At 33.5% G+C, this 22,717-nt stretch overlaps 1 protein-coding gene across 11 annotated transcripts in view; it reads right to left on the bottom strand.

The window, feature by feature from the left end:
- NBEA (neurobeachin) overlaps window positions 1–22,717 on the bottom strand; it is a 575,782-nt gene that overhangs the window by 221,953 nt on the left and 331,112 nt on the right. For all 11 annotated transcript variants that reach the window (XM_037527157.1, XM_054701654.1, XM_054701655.1 and 8 more), the window contains one exon: window positions 20,391–20,515. In XM_037527157.1, coding sequence (XP_037383054.1) covers window positions 20,391–20,515 — 125 coding nt within the window. The remainder of the gene's footprint in view (window positions 1–20,390; window positions 20,516–22,717) is intronic.

The raw sequence follows: 22,717 nt of genomic DNA, 5'->3' as shown, positions 1-22,717 counted from the left end.
AGGTGACTGTCACTATCCTAGCTCGGGTTATCATTCTGTTCTAGAGGCTTTCAATGTTTCCCGTATTCACAGTAGCTTCCAGACTTCAATCAGTGTGATATAAAAATACAAATTGAGGATATTTTCCTGATTAAAATTCCATAACACTGAATGCAAGGCTTATAGTACAGGAGAAAATCTAAATGCCTTAGCATGACTTATCAATGCCATTGTTCTTGTCTTAAAAAGTCACCACTCTCAGGTGCTCTTTCTAACCAACTATATGCTGTACTTTCACAGTATACACATAACTCAACCCACGTACGGTGTTATGTATTTCTCTTCTCCATTAGATTACAGCTTCATTTTGCAGGCTGAGTGTCACCCAGGAGAAATGCCACAAACATTTGCTGATCTGAAGTTTTAGTCTACCCACCCCATGATTCTTTCTCTGATTTCCTTTTTTCTTTTTTTTTTTAATTTATACAAGCACTGGGTACAGTCAGAAGCGCGGGAGGGTGAGAGAATTCAACAGAGCCACAGAGAGGAACAGAACAGGCAGACTGATGAAATACACTGCTGAGGGGAGCAGCGGGAGGCAGGAGAGGTCTGCTGTGCCATGTGGGACCCTCGCTGGTGGCCGGGGATCGAACTGGTGCTGTAGAGGCTGCGGGCAGCTTCACAACCCAGCGCTCAACTGCTGTGCCACCAGGGGAGGCCCTCTTTCTGATTTCTTAAGGTAGATTTGTATGCCCCTTCCTTTATTCTTCTACCACATTTCATAAATCCAGCTTGTACAGGATCTATTGGCACTGCAATTGTGTGTTTGCTTTTATCTGCACATAGCCTAGCAGCTCCTTGATGACTGGAAATGTACTTCTGTCTTGGCATTTTCAGTTCATAGGACAATGGCTGGCATGGAACAAGCTCTTATAAATGTTGAATAAATGAATAAACAGAGACAAAAAGTGACCACTGAGTATTTCTTAATCTGAAGATTCCAAGCTATCTCAGAGGGTCCTGGTAATTTTCTTTCTGTTTGGGGACAAAATAGAGAATCTATGTATTTACATAAAAAGGAATCTATATATTTACATGAGCTAGTCAATAAAGACCTTCAAGGATGACTCAACCTAATAAAGCATTATTTTTTTTTTTTTTTTGGTATCAGAGCCCTGTATAATCTGTACTGTAACTGGGGCTTGCCTGATGGCACAAGGTGTTACACATTAACACTTCCGCAGCTACTACAGCACCAGGTCTATCCCTGGCAAGAGAGGTGACCCACATGGTGCAGCAGACCTCTCCTATCTCATCTACTGCTACCCTCAGCAGTATATTTCAGTAGATCTGCCTGCTCTGCTGCCTACTCTTTCTCTGATGAATCCTCTCACTCCCCATAACTCTGGCCTGAGCCCCAGTTCTAATATGCATAAATAAATAATTCTTACAAAAAATCTGTACTGTCATTAACAAAAATAGCTTTATGTTATTGTGATATTTAAATTATAGTCTACAGTACAATAAAACATAACAGGTGAGCTCTGAAATGCTTTTGATTTTATCCACCCTGGCAGTAAAGCAGTAAAAAAATTGTTTTTAAGAGATATATGGTAAACTAATTCATACCAACCCACTGAACTTAACATTCCTGTTGAAGTGCTATCAGTTTGCAGCTCAGTAAACTTTCTGATTTTATGGTACTGAACCAAACATTTATCTAAATTAAAGTGTACAAGATCCAAGGTGCTTTTCAATCACAATATCTTTTATGAATTAGAGCTTCATTCATCAAAATTACAGGCAAAAGGAGGTAAGGTCTCTAAGGGCTGTCTCATTACAAGGCTTATAAACACTGTCCTTAAAAAGAATTGGTTTAACACCTAACAAATCAAAATCTGATTGGGAAGAGAATTTATTTGAGATCATCTATCTTCAGAAGACATGTTGGACTGAGTGCACTTCTTGGCCTCTTCAGCCATTCATCAAGAAATTAACAAGTGAAAACCACAAACCACCAGAATGCCCAAGATTAGAAAATGTGAATTATATGTAAAGTTGTATAGTTTATTTTCTAAGAAAAAGATGAAAATGCCATAAAATTTAAAAGGATTCAGAATTTTAAAATGTTACCAAATAATACTAATGAAATTAAATCTACAATTACACTTATGTTAAATTTTCCACATTACATTACAAAGAATGAACACAGGAAAGCATTTCTTACACATTAGATTCCCTAGTAAAAATATATGCTTGAAGATCTGTATGTGAAAATATTATCTAATATAAAATAGTGCATTATATGAATCCAGATAAAGCCTCTTTTCTATTAATAGTTCTCTTAATAAACAAGCATCCACGAGAAACAGTCTATTTTAAAAGTGAAGTAAAAAGGAACTAAAATGTTCCTTTTATTGTTACTATAGCCTAGTATTCCTATAATTGCATTATTAATTATTTAAAATAATTTTACTGCTATTTTAGAGAAATACAAGTTAAAATGAAAAAGTGACTAATTGGAGACATTAACTTATCTTAATATATTTAGATAATATGGCTATCTGGAAAGTCTGGACAATCAAGGCAAAGAAATTATTTTATTTGCCCTTCAGGTCTTTTTCTATTGATAAATATAAACAATATAAAGAAAAATGCTACATGTTACTTTGTTTTTGTTCAAGAAGTTATTTTGTAGTCAACTCTAAAACATTTATACTAGTAAGAAAAGTAATTGACAATATATGTCACAGATCATATATGTGTGTGGCTAATGCAAAAGAGAACAGATATAAACCCATTACAAATCAATTTTAGCATAGCATTAACTTCTTACCAGTTTTATCTATTATTGTTTACTTTGCATTAAGTATGATAATATGACATGAATTTGTCATTTATCAAAAAATTTATATGTATGTATATATGTCTATCAAAGTATCTATCTCATATGTTTTCTATACGAAAATATGTAAATAATCATTTTCAATATTATTTGATCTTTACAATTTAAATACATGGTCTGCAACTCATGACTTGGCACCTACTCATTTAACCTCACAATTTTACACCTCATATCCTCAAGAGCTGAACACTTTTGTTCTCAAACATGCCCCACTGTGTCAAAGCTTTAATTAAGTCTGATATATGTTTACATGGTATCACTCACTTGTGCCTTGTCCTTCAAGATTCAGTTTGTTGTTTACACTCTTCTCTATATAACTTTTGTATCTTATAAATAAGTCTTAATATAATACAATCATTATTTGTGACGTTTTTCTGGAATCTGTTGGGATTCTCTTATTAGACTAATTTCCAATGTGTTAAATGTTAAACAATATGGCAACCCATAAATGTTTGCTCAGTAAGCATGTAAAAATATAAACATAATTCCTACATTAATCAGTTAAATTCCTAATGCTTGTTATATTTATGTCCTTTAAAGTTTCCTCATAAGTAAGGAATTTGGACTATGTGATCTTTAATTCTTTCTTTATTTTTCCTGTAAACATTCATTATGAACACATTGGAAAAAATATAGACCAAACTCTTAACTTCAGTTTCAAACCTATGAAAGAGGAATAAGTATTTACTAACCTAATTCTCATAGTATTTTTGCTATATTAAAATTAGACAACATATGTTAAAATACTTTGAAATGCATGATTATTTACATATGAATTAAAAATATTTGTTAAAATTGTGGTAAAATAAATAAGTTATTGTGACTAAAGAGTTTACTGAGTACATAATTTAAAAATGAACAAGAAGGAAATGCCTTACTCCTTATAAAAAGATTTATATAAAAATTATAAAACTGATATGAAGATTGTAAAACTCAGCTAAGATAATGCAGGCATCTAAGATCATACCACAAAGCCTAACCATCAAGAGTCATTCAACAAATGATGGTTTCCTTTCCTTCTGTTGGGATTAATCATCTTTCCTCCATCATAACATGGTTATATTCATTATAAGACAATATAGCTCTTCAACTCTTCCGCTAGATTGGATACTTCTTGAAATAGGGAGGATAGTATGTACACAGGTGTCCTGAAGTACATGTAAAATTGAATGGAATATAAGTAGCTTAAATCTGCTTCTTCCCAATAACCACACAATTCATTTAGAGATACTAGTAAATAAAATTATATAAGCACACACATATTTGATGTGTGTTTTAAATTTTGTATATAGGTTATCTTAAGAATATGAATATTCTTAATATCTTGGATATTTGAAGGAAAAGAACTTCTGCTTTTGCAACAAAGTTGATGCCAGAATTTGCTTTAGAGAATTACATAATGTATTTAATAGCCACTTCTCTTCTGACATTGGAAGGAGATGGCCAAAATGGAAATATAAGTCTAATTTTAATTTTACCTAAATCTATTATCAGGAAATTCCAATGTTTCTTAAACTATCTGGGAATCAGTTTTACAAGAAAGCATTCTTTTTTTGAAAGAAAAGTTCTTTTCAGTGTATGCCATTTCACAGTAGTTTTAGCTTATAAATGTTTTTGACAAAATCTGTGCTTTGTAAGTAAGATAAATAAAATGCTGCAATTTTTCAAACCTAAGTACCTTTTTTTTTAAACACACTTAATGACATATGGATACTTTGGAATATTTTAAAATAAGGATTACTTTTTTCATTAAAGTTGAAATCAGTAACAAATACACTTACAGGCAGTGATTTTAGCATTGGAATTATGTCTTAATTTCCACTAAGAGGAAAAGACTTTAAAATAAATATGTATCTTAACTAATTACATTAGATATGGTAACATGATCTCATGAAATAATATATACAAATCAAACTATTGCTGAGAAGTTACAATTTTGAGCATTTCAAAAAATATAAAAAACATTGTTAGTATATAGAGACCCTTAAAGTGCAAAAATATTTTATGCTGGGCCTCCTCAGTGGCGCAGTGGTTGAGCACTGGGTTGCGAAGCTGCCTGCAGCCTCTGCAGCGCCGGTTCGATCCCCAGCTGCTCCCCGGCCACCGGAGGAGGGTCCTGCATGGCGCGCAGACCTCTCCTGCTGCCCGCTGCTCCCCTCAGCAGTGTACTTTGGTCCTTCTGCCTACTCTGCTCCCCACTCTGGCTCTGGTGAATTCTTTCACCCTCCCGCGCTGCTTAAATAAATAAATAAATAAATCTTTAAAAGAAAATATTTTATGCTAATCTTAATGGGAGATAAAAGTATTAGATACATACATAGAGGACACTACTGTAAAAATCACTTATAGTCAAAGCAGTATTTTTTGTAAAAGGTTTAAATTCAAAATTATCACTAAATATATTTTACTTAAAACACAGTTATTTCCTTCCTTAAAATTTATAAATGAGGATGATATAAAATGAAAGACAAATTGAAAACTAAGGACTAAAAAAAAAAAAATCACCTGTAAAACGAATCTTTATTTTCAGAGATCAGACTCTATGGTAGAAAAATCTGAACGGTAAAAACTGTTAGTGAAAATTAAGTCTTTCGAAAGAATGACTGGAAATCTCAAGTAATTTCTCCCATTTATATCTGATACTGAGTCAAAAGCTTCACTTTATTAGAATAAAATCATTTTCTTAAAGCAAGTATTTCCATAAATGAAAGACATTTTCATCAAATACAGTTTCTATTTGTTTCAAACACACTTTAAGTAACAAACTGAGTAGTTATTGATGAAATTTAATAGACAGAGATATAATTCTGTATACTTTAGATGTCGAATTCCTCCTTTTATAGTTTTTTTAGTCTGAATGCATTGGATTCTAAAATGGTTCCTACTTTAATTCACTTTTGTTGACATCAGAGAATATACTGAATAATCCAATAAATATATAATTCATATCAACATAAAATTAAAAACTCAAGATATAAGCTTCAAGTTTATAATGAATTTGATTCAGAAATAGTGGTATTTAAACTAATAATTGATGTTTCTTATGGTCAATGTCAACACATCATTACAGCACACTAAATTACAGTATTCTTTGTGTTTTTAATAAGGAGCTTGTATAGACCTTTCTTGACTTAAAGTAGACATAAATATTATATTTACAGTAGGGTATTCTCTGAAAAGCTTGAGGAAAATATTCCAGTGGTATAGAAAACATGGTGAATCAGGAATATGAGCACTAATTAAGATGAAATGTTCACAGAAATTACTCTAAGTGGTAAATTCTTATTCAGATTAGCTATGCTTGTAAATGATTTACTAGGATATAAGAAATAAAAAAGGAAAATGGCTACCTAACATCAACAGTTATTGCTGAGTGGAAAAGGACATCAAGGACACTTGCAAGTAAAAGAATTGGATCAATATTAACGCGATTTTCATTTCATGCTTCCCCAACTCCAGTAAGCTGACAATATACTCTGATTATGTGAACTGCCTCAAAGTAACACAGAAAAGGTTATTAGAGCAAGAGGTGGAAATGGAATGCACTTTTTATATTGACAGGCCTGCTAATAGAGTATACTGATTTTCAAAGACATGCAATGCATTTTTACAATTTGGTTCTGACAGCAGAAACGGAATTTCATTTATTCCTAATTCAAAATATTCATATGTAAGCAATATTTCTTAGAGCTGACCAACAAAGGAGGTATTCATAAACAGCATTTTAAAACTAAAAAAAATGCAATTAAAAAGGTGCAAGAAAATATTATTGAATTTAAGTGCAGCACTATAGAAGTATGAAAAGCTAACTTAGTAATCTTAATGGAGTGAATGTATTATAGAAAACTGCATTCTATGCTTTTTAAAGGAAATTTGATAAACCACATTTTAAGACTATATAAGATGATATGTAGACTCTCTCTGCATTTTAGACTGGTACTAGTTGGTAGTATTTTGATTAGCCATAAAGTTTGAATGACTTTAAAATATTTTAAATAAAATTTCATTACATTAAAAAACATATGGTGAACTTTGTGGGAAAATGCTAAAATGTATATAGATAACTTGGGCTAGTTTAAAATCTTCTAAATATCAAAAGCCAGAGATAATGCATTATTCATCTTTGTGATTGTATGAATACATAGAAAAGTGTTTGGATACCATGAAAAAGCATGCTTACAAAAAACCAAGCCTGAAATAAATGCACCAAATTGGTAAAGACATCTATCTTTATACGGTTGTCTATGGGTGATTATTTCCTTGCTATTTAAACATTTTTGGCATTTTCTAGGTCTTCTACACTGAGCATGTTTTTTTTTTTTTTTTTTTTTTTCTTTTCTTGAAGGAACAGACAAAGGAAAGAAAACTTGCATCATAAGTTGAGAGGGGAAGATGGCAGATGAATAACATAAATGGAAGGAAGAAAGTTTTGGCCCTTTTTGAAATGAAAGAAAAGATGAACCAGGCAACTTGAATGAAGGCTGAGAGAGGGAAAGATTTTCTCTGGCAGCGATTATTGATATCAACCTGGAAAATGATGTTTGGTTTTTCTTTTTAAAATCTATTACAAAGTTCAGTGTGGAAAAATTTACCTTAAAACTCTGAAAAATTGGGGTAAAATATGTCTTGGCAAGGTAAGGAAATGGTCCAGAGACATGAAAGGAATAGTTATTAAGTAAAGATCATCTTTAATTATTAAAAAAATGGAACAGTTAAAGGATGGTGCTGATATCAGCTGTTCGAAGCATATCGGAATTATTTTATTATTATTTTAAATATTTTAAAATGTTATTATAAATGATATGAAATATATACCCTTTGAATGACACTAAGTTTACCTACATTGTTATCTATATTGCTATTGATATACAATAGCAATGTATCTTTACATGTCATACGTTAAGAAGAGTAAGTAAAAATTTAACAGGTAAATTTTAAAATGCAGGAAATGTTCTGTAATGGTCATTATGGAAAAATATTCCATGCTAATGATGGGAAGAATCAACATTGTCAAAATGGTCATCCAACCCAAATCAATATAATCCCAATAAAAATATCAATGGCGTTTTTCGAAGAACTGGATCAAACACTACTGAAATTCATATGGAATCACAAAAGACTATGGAGAGCAAAATCAATATTGACAAAAAATTAAAGAGAATGGAGGTATCATATTTACAGAGCTCAAATTATACTAGAAAGCTCTAACAAAACAGCCTCATACTGGAACAAAAACAGACACACAGACCAATGGAAGAGAATTTAGAACCCAAAAATAAATCCAAATGTATATCGATAGCTAATCTATGACAAAGGAGCCAAGAACATGCACTGGAACAAGGATAGCTTCTTCAATAAATGATGTTGGGAAAACTGAACAGATGCAAAAAATAAAACTAGACCACAATCACACAAAACACAAAAATCCATTCAAAATGGATAAAAGATTGGATGTAAAATCTGAAACCATAAAATAAATAGAAGCATGGAGAAAATATTTCATGACATAAGCTTCAGTGTTCAGACTTCAGGGATTTATCCAAAACAGCAAGGAAAACAAAAGAACATGAACAACTGGGACTACAACAAACCAAAAAGTTTCTATACAGTGAAATAAACCATATCTAAAATGAAAAGACATTCTCTGCATGTGAGAAAGTATTTTAACATCATCCATCTGACAAAGGACTGACATCAAAGATATACAAAGAACTCATAAGATTCTTAAAAAACAAAACAAATAACCTAATCCAAAAGTAGGTAGAAGAACTAAACAGTTCTCCAAAGAAGACATTCAGATTGCAAACAGGCCCATGAAAAAATGTTCACCATCATTTATTTATTTTTTATTCATTCATTTATTCATTCATTTATTTATTCATTCATTCATTTATTTATTTATTCACTCATTCATTTATATATTTATACAAGCACTGGGTACAGTCAGAAGTGCAGGAAGGTGACAGAATTCAGAGCGGGGAGCAGAGCAGGCAGAAGGACCGAAGTACATTGCTGAGGAGAGCAGCGGGCGGCAGGAGAGGTCTGTGCGCCATGTGGGACCCTCCTCCGGTGGCTGGGGAGCAGCTGGGGATTGAACTGGCGCTGCAGAGGCTGTGGGCAGCTTTGCAACCCAGCGCTCAACCGCTGCGCCACCGGGGAGGCCCCACCATCATTTATTATTAGAGAAATGTTTATTGCTGCACTATTTGCTTATAGCAAACTATGGAAAAACCTAAGTGCCCCAGAACAGATCAGTGAATCAAGAAGATGTGGTATATATACACAATGGAATACTACTCAGAGATGTAAAAAGATAAACTCAAGTCATTGGTGGCAACACAGATGGAGCTGGAAGGGATTATGCTAATTGAAATAAATCAGAAGGAGAAAGATAAATATAGTTTGGTGTCTCCAAAGTATGGAATGTAAATCACCAATCTAAGAGTCATATAAAGACAAGTTTAAAAATAACCCTTGATAGTTGACTATAGAACTGAAATACTGAGGGTGGAGGAGGGGTTAAAAATAAAGAGGTTGAAGGAAGTACAGTGGACTACGTGGACTACGGGCTATTTGGTTGTGAGTGCATTACTATGGTAATATCTGATGGAAATATACAAATAATACCTCAATTTAAAAAATTCCAAATGTATCTACAGCATACTTCATATAACACACTGCACATTAAAAAGGACATTTAGATTGCAGTTTTTGCTCTGTCTACCACTTATTAGTGGGTCACTTAATTTTTATGGCCTGATTTTTTTCTCAACTGAAAATCCTTCAGCCATTCAGTCTATTACCAAATACTTTCACAATATGGCTCTACATAGTCATATATGTAATTATGCATATAATTTGTGAAAAACTGTATATAAGAATACAAGATTATGAACAGTCCATGCCACTAGCAGTAAGTTAATTAATATAATTTTGTCATCAGTTTGTACCCATAATATAATTTTGTTAGTCCCTTAACACTCTATGCAGAAATAAAAGTACAAACCAAAAAAAAAAAAATTAGAATTTGGAAATACCATAATCAGAAACCTATTCCATAGAAAACTCATCCTTTTTTATTATTTTATTTTATATATTTTTACATCATTTTTCATTTTTGTACAATGTATGCATTTTCACCTTGGTTATAGTCCCCGTGAAATTTCTACCACCCACTCAACTGTGAAGGGATCACCACGATCCCTGTGCTCTTCCCACCCCTTTAGAAAGCCCACTTTTAATGCTGCTAACAAAACTGGTGAATGGATGTGGTTAAAATATTGTGTGTATACCTTGAAATCTATTATCAAATGAATAATTATGGCAATTAAGTAACTATAGAATTTTATTAATGTGGATGTTCCAAGTGGAATAGACAGAAGATATAATTCCTGCCTTCAACTGCTTTTTATTATTCTTGGACTATATAACATCTAAAATAATTTCCTGAAATGTCTATGCAAAGAAACCTGTCACCGAGTGAGGCCATTCAAAAGTATAAGTCAGGCCCTTCAATACTTCCGTGCTTTGGTAATTACTGTTACTAACTCTGTGCTTCCAAATCTTACCTGCTATATTCCAAATCTTCTTAGATAAAAATAATCAAAAGATGTTGAGAAAACATTTGATAAGACACAGCTTAATGAAAAAATATTCTTAGCAAGATGGGAATACATCAACTTAAAGGTAATATGTCAAAAATACACTGCCAACATTACACTTAATGGTGAAAAACTGAGAGCTGTCCTTTTAAGATCAGAAACAAAGCACTATTATCACTTCTGTTTAACCTAGAGGAACCAGGAAGCAAGAAATAAAAGGAATTCACACTGGAAAAGAAGTGAAATTATCATAATTTGCAACTGGTATGCTATTATATGTAGGAAACCCTAAAGACTCTTACCAAAAAGCTATTAGGAACAACATATGAGTATAGCAAAATAGTAGTTTAAGAAAATCAAGAAAAAAGTATGTTACATTTTTAAATACAAATGATGAATAAGAAAAAAAAAGATTCTAATTTCAAATGCATCAAAAAGAATTAAATATCTAGGAATTAACTAAGGAGGTGAAGGATTCACACAAAGAGAATCAGAAGACACTATTAAAGAATATGAACAAGACACATAGAAATGGAAAGATAGTCCATGTTCATGGATGGGGAGAAGTAATATAGTCAAAATGGGTCAATGAAACAAAGTTGAAAGCCTAGAAATAATTCCATGCATATATTAACAACTGATTTATGACAAATAAGTTATAACCATACAACTGGAAGAAGTGTCTCTTTAACAAATGGTGCTGTCAAAACTGGACAGCCACATGTAAAAGAATGAAGTGGGATAATTCTCTAATTTCATACACAAAAAAATTCAAAATGGATTAAAGGCTTAGATATAGGATCTGCATGACGAAATACATGGAAGAAAGCACTGTTGATATGTTTCATGAATCAATGATATAGATGTTTTTGGACACTTGAGTCCTGTGACAGGGGAAATTAAAAGCAAAAATAATAGGGATGACCTCATATTAAAAGATTTTATAGAAGAAAAGAAAATATTAACAGAATAAAAAGAGAGCCTACTGAATGGGGGAAGACAGTCACATAAAAAGTCAACAAGGGGCGACAATGTCAGTTATATCAAAAACTAAGCCAATATAATAACAAAAAACAAACCCAATTAAAAAATAGAAAATGATCTTAAAAGGTAATTTACCAAAGAGGATATCCAACATACCAATACATATGTGGAAAATGCTCATCATTACACTTAACAAGGGTTATGTGAGTCAAAACCATGAGATATCCTCTCACCCCTCTGAGATTGGCATACGTGCTGGAAAGGAAGTGGAGAAAGAGGAACCCAATTACACTATTTGGTGGGAAAGTAAACTAATGCAAACATTTTGGAAAGTGATTTGGATTTACCTTTAAAAAACTAAAAATGTAGGGCCTCCCCTAGTGGCGCATGGGTTGAGCGCTGGGCTGCGAGGCTGCCTGCAGCCTCTGCAGCGCCGGTTCGTTCCCCAGCCACCGGCGAGGGTCCCACAAAAACACAAAAACCAAAAACCAAAAACCAAAAAACTAAAAATGTAAATATATGAACCAGCAATACCACTGATGGTCATCTATCCCATACTTTTTGTAGCTGAGAAGCACTACATTACTCTATGTGCCATTAAAAGCTATATAACCTTTGTCTCAATCTGTGAACCCAGCATCTAGCACATACATGGCATGAGGAAAATATTCAATAAACATTTTTAAATTAATAAAGCTATCTGATTCCTCTGAATAGGTTTAAAATCTATAATTTGTAACTAACATAAAAACGGGATCTGTCAGAACATGTATTCATATAGAAATGCTATATAAAATACATGAAATGTATTACAGATATATAATCTATTAAAAGCATATTTTATAACAGCATTTATATAATGCTTTTTTTTTTTTTTTTTTGGTGGGACCCTCTCCGGCGGCCGGGGAACGAACTGGCGCTGTAGAAGCTGTGGGCAGCCTCGCAGCCTAGCGCTCAAACGCTGTGCCACCAGGGGAGGCCCTATATAATGCATTTTTAATTATCATAATAGATTATAAAAGCCATGGGATGAAGACAAACTTAAGACATTAAAAAATGAACTGTGGTACCAAAAAAGGTGAAAGATTGCTGGTTCCCTCATGTTTTACTCTCCCTCTCTTTTTAAAAAATACACATTACCCTTTCAATAAATCATTTTAATCATAATCATATTACCTAGTTCTTGAAATATGGAGATTCAGTTAGCAATACAATTAAAGTGGAGTTATCAATTAACAACAATAATGTTTGCAAGAGTCTGTAATAACAAACAATAGGTTGCTACATAAAAAAAATCAAAATTTTCTCAAATATTATAAATTAATCTTTAAAAAAATTAAGCCAGATAATTTAATGCTTCTTTCTCAACAACTGTACAGTTGCATTAGTATTTTTATTCTCAGCGCTTTTTTTATTTCTTGATAACTACAAGTAGCACATTACCGTAGCCATGTATATACCATCAAAACTAATTTAATTCCAGATTCATTACAGAGCTGCTTTTTATTCATCAAGGTCATATCTTGATGGCTTCACAAGCTTGGATAAATCAGGTGTTAAGCAGACACATCTCTGAGGAAACTAAGGCTGTTCTCATTTGCAGTTCTCAGCATATCTTATTATTTATTGCTAAAGAAATAACTGATTAACTTTGTCATCTTTGTTCCATGTTTTTTTTTTTTTTTTATTTTTCCTTAGGCTGAAGCAGCCTGCCCTCTTCTGTGACGCCTGATCAGAGCTATTTAAGATGATGTCTTTGATCACAGACATGGGGCAGCTTGCAATCTTAGGCTTTGATGAAACATTGTTCTACCATAATTTTATGGAAGGTAAACAAAGTCCTAAAAGATAACAGTCAACAAAGACAACAAAACTTATTAAGATTTTCTATTATGCTTTGACAGCATAATTTTCAAGCATGAGAAATGCACCAGAATTTGACTAGTTAGGTTTTATTTAAACCTATAAATAAAATATAGAACACCACCCTTTTCCAATCATTTCCTTATTAGCTAATTTTCCCTGAAGAAGAAAATCCTCCCTGCAGGTTGGAAGATGAATTTATGAGTTTTAAAATATTTTCCTCTATTGCTATGGTCTGTAAAATTCCTATAATCAATTAAATTTGCACTTATATGAGAATTTACTATTAGAAAACACTAAATAACACATTCAATATATACAAAATTAGAACATTAAATAGGAAAAAAATTACATGCCTCTAGGTTTTTATTAATCACATTCCAACACCAGAGGCTGAAAGTATGTCAAATCACACCAAATCTTTTGCACATGACAACCTCATAAATTATTCAACTCATTAGTATTGCTAAGAAGCATGAAAAACTCCATCAGTGTTAAGGATGTTTTCCAACGGAAAAAGGTCAACCAAAAGTTTTAATAATGAAATCGTAGGGAAAGCTTTCAAAGTAAATATGAAAGAAAATGTTGTCCTGTATGCCCCCCTGAAATTACATCCTTGAAATTCTGATTCCTTACTCTTAAAAAGAAAGCATTGTTAACATATTTGTTCTATTGCTCCAAATAAATTGCCTGAAAACAACATCATGAAATCCAAGTTAAGGCTAAATGTTTCTGGTAATCACATGAAAATTTATAATTTCATCTAAAATTTGTGACTGATATTAGGGAAAAAAAATCAAGTGATTCAAATATTTTTATTAAAACACAAAGTCTGCTAAATCAATTTCACTTCTATCACATGAACATAGTTTCATATTCATATTCTTAAAATAATGTACTACATGAAGAGGTAGTTTTTTTTTTAATAGTAACACAGGTAAATTTTTTTTAAAGATTTATTTTTTAGGGCCTCCCCTGGTGGAGCAGTGGTTGAGCACTGGGCTGCGAAGCTGCCCGCGGCCTCTGCAGCACCGGTTCAATCCCTGGCTGCCGGAGAGAGTCCCACATGGCGCGGCAGACCTCTCCTGCCATGCCCGCTGCTGCTGCTCCCCTCAGCAGTGTATTTCGTCAGTCTGCCTGTTCTGCTCCCTGCTCTGGCTCTGGTGATTTCTCTCACCCTCCTGCACTTCTGACTGTACCCAGTGCTTGTATAAATAAATAAATAAATCTTTAAAAAAAAAAAAGATTCCTCTCCACTTTGTTCTGATTCACACCTTCTATCTCACTCTAGTAGCCTTAATCCTGCAGTCTTATTTCTACGGTTTGTTTTGGTTAAGTTTTGTCAGTTCCTGTGTTTTGTTTCTATCTATTCTACCTATAAGAGATATCATCGGGTATTTTTCTTCTTCTGGCTTATTTCACTTAGTACAACCCCCTCCACTCCCATCCATTTTGCTGTAAATGGCAAAGAATTCATCTTTTTTATGGCTGAGTAGTGTGCCATTGTGTATATATACCACATTTTCTTAATCTACTCTTCTGTTGTTGGACACCTAGGTGCTTCCATAACTTGGCTATTGTAAATACTGCTGCAGTAAATATAAGAGTGTGCATATTCCTTCAAATCAAGTTTTTGCATTCTTTGGACAAATTCTTAGGAATCCAATTGCTCAGTCATATGGTATATATCTATTTTTAACATTATGAGGAATTTCCATACTTTTTCCACAGGGACTGGACCAATCTACATTCCTATGAATAGTTCATGATAGTTCCTTTTTCTCTGCACCCTCGCCAACGTTTGTTTCTGTCTTTAAAAAAAAAAAAAATTATATGGGCCACTCTCACAGAAGTGAGGTGGTATCTCATCATGTCTTTGATTTGTATAACCCTGAAAAGTGATGTTGAACATATTTTCCATATGCCTGTTGGCCATCTGTGTATCTTCTTTGGAGAAGTCACACCCCCCCCCCTTTTTTTTTTTTAAAAAAAAGCTTAATGTAGTACAACGTGAGTCCTATGTAGTTAAAGTTTTGGCAACTCAGTGTTACCATCACTATAGTTTAAACTGTTACAAATTATCTCTAAATATTTATAATTTCAAATGAAATAGTTTCAAGATTAACTGGTGAAAAGGTCTAAATTAATAAGCAATGAAATAAAATTTTAATTTTCAGTTTAAATGATCAATCATGCCACTGTTAGCTTGTTATTTCTAAAAATCATTTCCTATCAAACACAAAGGTAATAGAACTCATTATAAGCTGGTGTTAAATACTTAAATCATCTGTTGAATTGATTAAAGAAAATTAACCACAGTTTGAAGTGAACTACAATTTTTCTAGCATATTTTTCCCTATAGTTACTTTATTATCATTTTTACAATTCTATTATATTTGTATTGAAGTAACACTGGTTTACAATTTAGATGCATAGGTTTACCCCTCTTCAGTTGTATGTTATCACTCCATGTCCACCATTAAGCAAAACCATATTCTTCCACCAGAGTCCATTGGTCTTCCTCCACCATTTGCTTCTCAATCCCCTCTCTATCCCTCTGGGCACCTCAATCTCTAGGGTTGCTTTAGTTTAATCTGTTCCTTTGTTTTGTTTCTTTATATTCCACAAATCTGTGAACATCTCCAGTATTTGTCTTGCTCCTTTGACCTTATTTTACTTAGGTTAATCCCTGCCAGCTCCAGCGATGTTTCCACAAATGGCTAGATTCACTTTTTAAATTTTTTATTTAATTTTTTTAAAAGATTTATTTATTTTCATACAAGAGCTGCGGTACAGGCCAGCGGCGTAGGAGGGTGAGAGGATTCACCAGAGACAGAGTGGGGAGCAGAACAGGCAGACGACCAAAATACTCTGCTGAGGGAAGCAGCGGGCGCAACAGGAGAGGTCTGCTGCGCCATGTGGGACTCTCCCAGGCCAGCTGGGAATCGAACCTATGCTGCAGAGGCTGCAGACAGCTTCACAGATCTGTGCTGGACAGCTTCACAGAATTGTGCTCAATCTGCTGCACCACCGGGGAGGCCCCTCATTTTTTTTTTTCCTCTTTGCTTTTTTTAAAAAAAATATTTATTTATTTATACAAGAACTGGGGTACAGGCCAGATGCATGGGAGGGTGAGAGAATTTAACAGAGACAGAGTAGGGAACAGAACAGGCAGACTGACAAAATACACTGCTGGGGGGAGCAGCGGGTGGGACAGGAGAGGTCTGCAGCACAATTTGGGATCCTCGCCGGCTGGCCAGGATTGAACCAGCACTGCAGAGACTGTGGACAGCTTCACAGCGTGGCACTCAACCGCCTACACCACCAGGGGAGGCCCCCCTTCACTTTTTTAAAAATAAATGAGTAGCTATTCATTGTGTGCATATATCTCACCTTCAAAGATTTGAAAACTCATTTGTTGTTGGACATAACTTGGCTATGTAAGTAGTGGTACACTAATCCTTCAAACTGGTGTTTTTGCATTCTTAGGATAATATTTTCAGAAACCTCCATATTTTTGTTCACAGGGACTGGAAGATCTACATTCCTATCTGCATTGCAAGAGGATTCCTTTTTCTTAACAGCTTCCCCAACAATTGTTGTTTCTGGTATTTTTGATAGGGGTCATTCACACAGGTTTGAGATGGTATCTCGTGGTTTTGATTGGCATTTCCTTGATAAATGATGATGAGAAAATTTCATGTGCATGTTGATCCATCAGTATGTCTTCTTTGGAGAAGTGTCCATTTACTTCCTATGCTGATTTTCTGATTGGGCTTTTGTTGTTTTTCTTTTTTTGGTTGAATGAGGGTTTTTTTTTTTTTTAAGATTTATTTATTTATTTATACAAGCACTGGGTATAGTCAGAAGCGCGGGAGGGTGAGAGAATTCATCAGAGCCAAAGTGGGGAGCAGAACAGTCAGAAGGACCGAGGTACACTGCTGAGAGTAGTAGCAGGCGTGGCAGGAGAGGTCTGTGCGCCATCTGGCACCCTTGCCTGCGGCCAGGGATCGAACCGGTGCTGCAGAGGCTGTGGGCAGCTTCACAGCCCAGCACTCAACTGCTGTGCCATCGGGGAGGCCCTGAATGAGTTTTTTAGGTCTTTATAACAGCCCTTGATGACATGTATGATGTACAAATATTAAGTAGGGTATCTTTTCATCTTAATGATAGTTTCTTTTGCTGTGCAGAAATTTTTAGCTTGATGTTTTTCCACTTGTTTATTTTCTGTTTTCTTGCTGTTGGAGTCAAGACCCCAAATAGAACCCTCAAGAGAATGTGGTGGAGTGTTTTGCCTGTTTCATCTATTTATTTTATGATTATTTCAGTTCTTATGTCGAAGTCCTTAATATATTTTGAATTAATTTTTGTGTATGGTGTGAGATAATAGTCTAGTTTCATTCTTTAATAATTGACTGTCCATTTGTTAAATAGATTTTTCTTTCTCCAACATATATTCTTGGCTCCTTTGTTATAGATTAACTATCAACATAAATGTAGCTATATTTCTGGGCTTTCAATTCTGTGCCACTGATTAGTATAACTTTGTAGACAAGCTTGAAAAAAGTTCAGGTGTGTCCTGGGTAAAGCAATAATTAACCTCAAAGAAGCCTCAACTTACATATCCTTGATAACTTGATAGTGCATCCATTTATTTTTATTTTATTTATTTATGCTAGTTTATTATTTCCTTCCTTCTAGTAGCTTTTGGTTTCATTTACTAAGAATAAATAAAACATTTGCTTAAGATGTAAGGTTAGATTATTTATTTGTGATTATTTTTGTCTCTTCATGTTAAGTCTGTATACATATACAGTTCCTTCTTAGCAGTACTTCTGCTGCATCCTGTGGGTTCCGGTAGCTTGTGTGTCTTCAATTTCATTTGTCTCCAACTAGTTTTTAATTTCTCCTTTGATTTCTAAGTTAACTTAATAATTATTCCAGAGTGTGCTATTTACTTGCCACATATGTATAGGTTTTCCTGCTTTCCTTTTGTGGTTGATTTTTAGTGTAATACCATTTTGATGAGAGAATATACTTGAAATGATTTTAATCTTTATTAAATATTGACACTTGTTTGGTAAACCAACATGCAGTCTATCCTAGAGAATATTCCATGTGCACTTAAGAAGAATGTGCACTCAGCTCTTTGGGGTAGACTGTCCTTTGAAAGTTATTAAATCCATCTGGTCTAATTTCTCATTTAGTGTTGTTGGTTCATTGTTGATTTTCTGTCAAATTGATCTGTCTATTGATGCAAGTTGGGGTACTGAAATCTACTATTATTATTGTGCTGTTGTTGATTTCTCCTAAGTATATTAGCAGTTGCTTTATGTATTTTGATTTTCCTTCATTTGGTGATATATGTTCATGAAAATTATATCTTCTTTATGGATTGATTCTTTGGTCATTATATAATCTTCATCCTTGTGTCTTATTCCCAGTTTTTTTTTTTTTTTTTTTTGCTGGAAGTCTATTTTATATGATGTAAAATGGCTATCTTTGCATTTTTTAGATAACTATTTGCTTACATGAATTTTTCCCAGCCTAATACTTTGTGCAAATGTTTATGTTTGGAGCTTGAAGCTGTGGACTATGTATTGATAGTATTCAGGTTTGTCCTTATTGGAAAAATCAGCAAAGGGGAGAGCCGATCCTTCTTGGGACTGGTGAAGCTAGCTGAATGTAACCCTTGTGATTCTTGCTCAGGCTATTTACCTGGGGAGTCTTGCACTCTCTGGCTACACAGTTCTAGGAACTATAGGGGAGACAACGGATCTTGGCTGAAGTCAGCTTCAGGTAACCTGGGTGTTCTTTGTTCAACAAGCTGTTTTCTACTAGGGAAGCATGCATTCTTCAGCTGTATAAGCTGGGAGCCTCAGAGTCTGTTCAGAGAAGGATGGATATCCTTCCAAGTGTTCCAGTATAGTTTCTGGTGCACTGTGTCTCAGTCTTTCCTACACTTTCCCATGGTCTCTGTTTCTCCTCTGTGCAAAGACACTAGTCTTCAAGTCCTCAACTCTTTTTTTAGATATAGCTGCTCCCTCCAGATGCCAATCTATGGTGTCCACGAAGGAAGTGATGACTCAAAGATCCAGTTAGTCTGCCATCTAGCAATTGGGGTTATTTTTCCTCTGCTCTTAGCCGATCCTGGGTAATCCAATAATTAACTTCAAAGATGCCTCAACTTACATATCCTTGATATCTTCGCAGTGAGATAGTGGTGGCACAACTTGCCATAGACAAAGTTGAACTTCTAGAACAGCAATTGCCCCACTACCTCTCAGCGCTAACAAGGAGTGGTCAAGCATTGAACTAATCTCCATGAGTGTTGTGCTATAACCATTATCTCCCAGTCTTGCTCTGTTCCCTCTTTTATAGTTAATTTAATTGTATAAAATTATTTTGTTATTTTTATTTTAGTTATAATAGTTTTACGGAAATCCTCATGTATTTAATTATGTTTTGAGATTTTAAATAATATCAGTTCAGACTATTTGTTCAGCAAATTTTAAAAGCTTTGCACATTTTATAATTTAATTGGGATTAAATATTTTACCTGTTTATCCATTAGGAACATGAAAAAGAGATGGATCACTTATTACTTTCAAATACAGAAAAATTAACATAATAAAATAAATAATTGTAAGACAAAGCTGGCTAATATAAAAATATATGGACAGAGTTAATTAATTTTCTGAGTGCACATGGTGTGCAAAATTCTGATATGATCAAACAAACTTGTTAGAACATTTAAAAACTAGGTAAACAGATAAAATAGATGAAAGACACTGATTTAATCTTGTTTTAAGCCTGTGAGAGGGATGTTAGGTAGTAACCAACCATGTGGAATCTTCCAATCTATTAAAAGGAAGCTAAAGGGTCTAAAATACATATAGTGAAGAAAATACTGAGTTGAAAATTAAGTATAAACTAGAATGTAACATTTCTTTCATATGACAAAGGAAATTTTAAATGCTAGTGTAAAACTGAATTATCAACCACAAGAGTCAACTCACATCCAGAAGTATTTTTGTGTAACAGGCATTGGTACTAACCGTACTCTATTGCAGCTTTGAGTAATGCTTCAGGATGAGTGGAGCCAAATGCGTTACGAACAAATCGTCTCCTTCGACGAAGATCATCTTCCCAGTAATCCAAACGCCAGAAATCATGCAATTGGCTATGAAAAAGACAAGAAAGAAATATTAATCATTATTAATAATAATGTATAACTGAAAATCAATTTTTCCATTAAATTAAAACTATTTCTCTAGCTTCACTGGGAAACTAAGATTTTTGATATATTTCTATTTTACAATTGTGTTTTTTACATGTTTCCTCTACAAATGAACAAAACCTAAAATAGTAACATCCTATATTTTAGGCATTATAACACTCACTTCTGCTTCCTTTATAATTTTCTTCTTCCTACTGAAAACATTAATCATGGGGAGTTTAGTAACAAATGCAGCACCAAATTACAAGTATTAATGGCACTGTTCGCATTCTTTTACAATGTTTTTAACAAGGCCTGTAAATCACAGGATAGACCTCACTACAAAGAGTTTGCAATTTAATGACCATGATTTCTTAGTAGAATGAATTAAGAACTATAAAATATTACCCACTTGGATTTGGTGGAACAATGATTAAAATAATGTGCTGAAATATTCATTGAAATAATTCCCTGCTGCCCACAGCAACCTGAGAAAAGTGCAATTTTATCCATTATTAATAATACTGAATTAGAACTGCAAAAAATTCCAATATATGGTAATTTTCTTGGTAAATTATTATTCTAACACTAACAGAGTCCTTGGATGATTTTACAGATTTTAACAAATACAAAACCATTAACAATCATGGTCATCACTGGGTAATAGTGCCCAAACCATGTTTCATTCTAAACCAGTATTAAAAACCCACAAGGTATTACATAAATTACTGAAATGTGTTCACTGCATATCAATGGAACATTTCATGATACCACTTTTGCTTTCAATTTAATTGCAATAAACATTGTTGAGAAATGCCACTGCTCAAGAAGTCTGATTTTCTATTTATAGTATTTGCAGCAATATAAATAAAAATGTTAATTTTTCTGAAAAGCACTTAGCACTTTTCATGAAATTGCCTTTGTAGATTTAATTCATATTTTGATAGTTTATTACAGAAGGACACATTTTTTATGTGTTTTTTTTTTTAAGATTTATTTATTTATTTATGAACACTGGGTACAGTCAGAAGTACGGGAGGGAGAGAGAATTCACAAGAGCCAGAGCAGTGAGCAGAACTGGCAGACTGACAAAATACACTGCTGAGGGGAGCAGTGGGAGCAGCAGGAGAGGTCTGCGTGCCATGTGGAACCATTGCTGGCGGCCGGGGATTGAACCTGCAGAGGTTGCCGGCAGCTTTGCAGCCCAGCAATCAACCACTGCGCCACCGGGGAGTCCCAGGACACAATTTTTGATTAAGAAAAGAACCATGAATGTTTTGGCCATCATTCTATATCTAACAAATGTCTGGCACATAAAATATTTTCTAATATATATTCACTGAATTAAACTATTGTTTTTGCTGGGAAAATCTATAACGTGAAGTTATTGAAGATAGTAATTTATTAATACTTAGGAAAAGCATTTCATGGCCATACATATTTTTTCTATTACTTAATTGTAAAAAAAAATCCATAATAACATAAGGTATTTATAGAAACTCTAAAATTATAAGCATTTAAAGTTTTAATTTGATCGATTTTTTTCTATACATAATTGTAGTAACTTAATTTCTGTCAAAATAGTGATTATCTGGCAACTGTTGCAAGTAATATACTTTTGTCAGTAATTTTAAAATAGAATTATTTCTATTCTTACAAACACAAACTAAGCCCAGTTGTTTAAGGAAGAAATGCTAGAAGAATCTGTCAAAATTAAGTAATTGAATTCACTAGGTAAGATTAAAGATCTGCAATCTCAAATTTCTTTTTTTAAAAATATTTATTTATTTATTTATTTATACAAGAACTGGGGTACAGGCCCAGACAAAAGTATATTACTTGCAACAATTGCCAGGTAATCACTATTTTGACAGAAATTAAGTTACTACAATTATTATGTATAGAAAAAAATCGATCAAATTAAACTTTAAATGCTTATAATTTTAGAGTTTCTATGAATAACTTATGTTATTATGGATTTTTTTACAATTAAGTAATAGAAAAAATATGTATGGCCATGAAATGCTTTTCATAAGTATTAATAAATTACTATCTTCGATAACTTCACGTTATAGATTTTCCCAGCAAAAACAATAGTTTAATTCAGTGAATATATATATTAGAAAATATTTTATGTGCCAGACATTTGTTAGATATAGAATGATG

This window comes from Talpa occidentalis, unplaced genomic scaffold, assembly GCF_014898055.3.
Source record: "Talpa occidentalis isolate TD23 unplaced genomic scaffold, MPIMG_talOcc4v2.1 talOcc4.5, whole genome shotgun sequence".
Classification (NCBI taxonomy): domain Eukaryota; kingdom Metazoa; phylum Chordata; class Mammalia; order Eulipotyphla; family Talpidae; genus Talpa; species Talpa occidentalis.
This window is presented reverse-complemented; position numbering and strand designations above follow the sequence as displayed.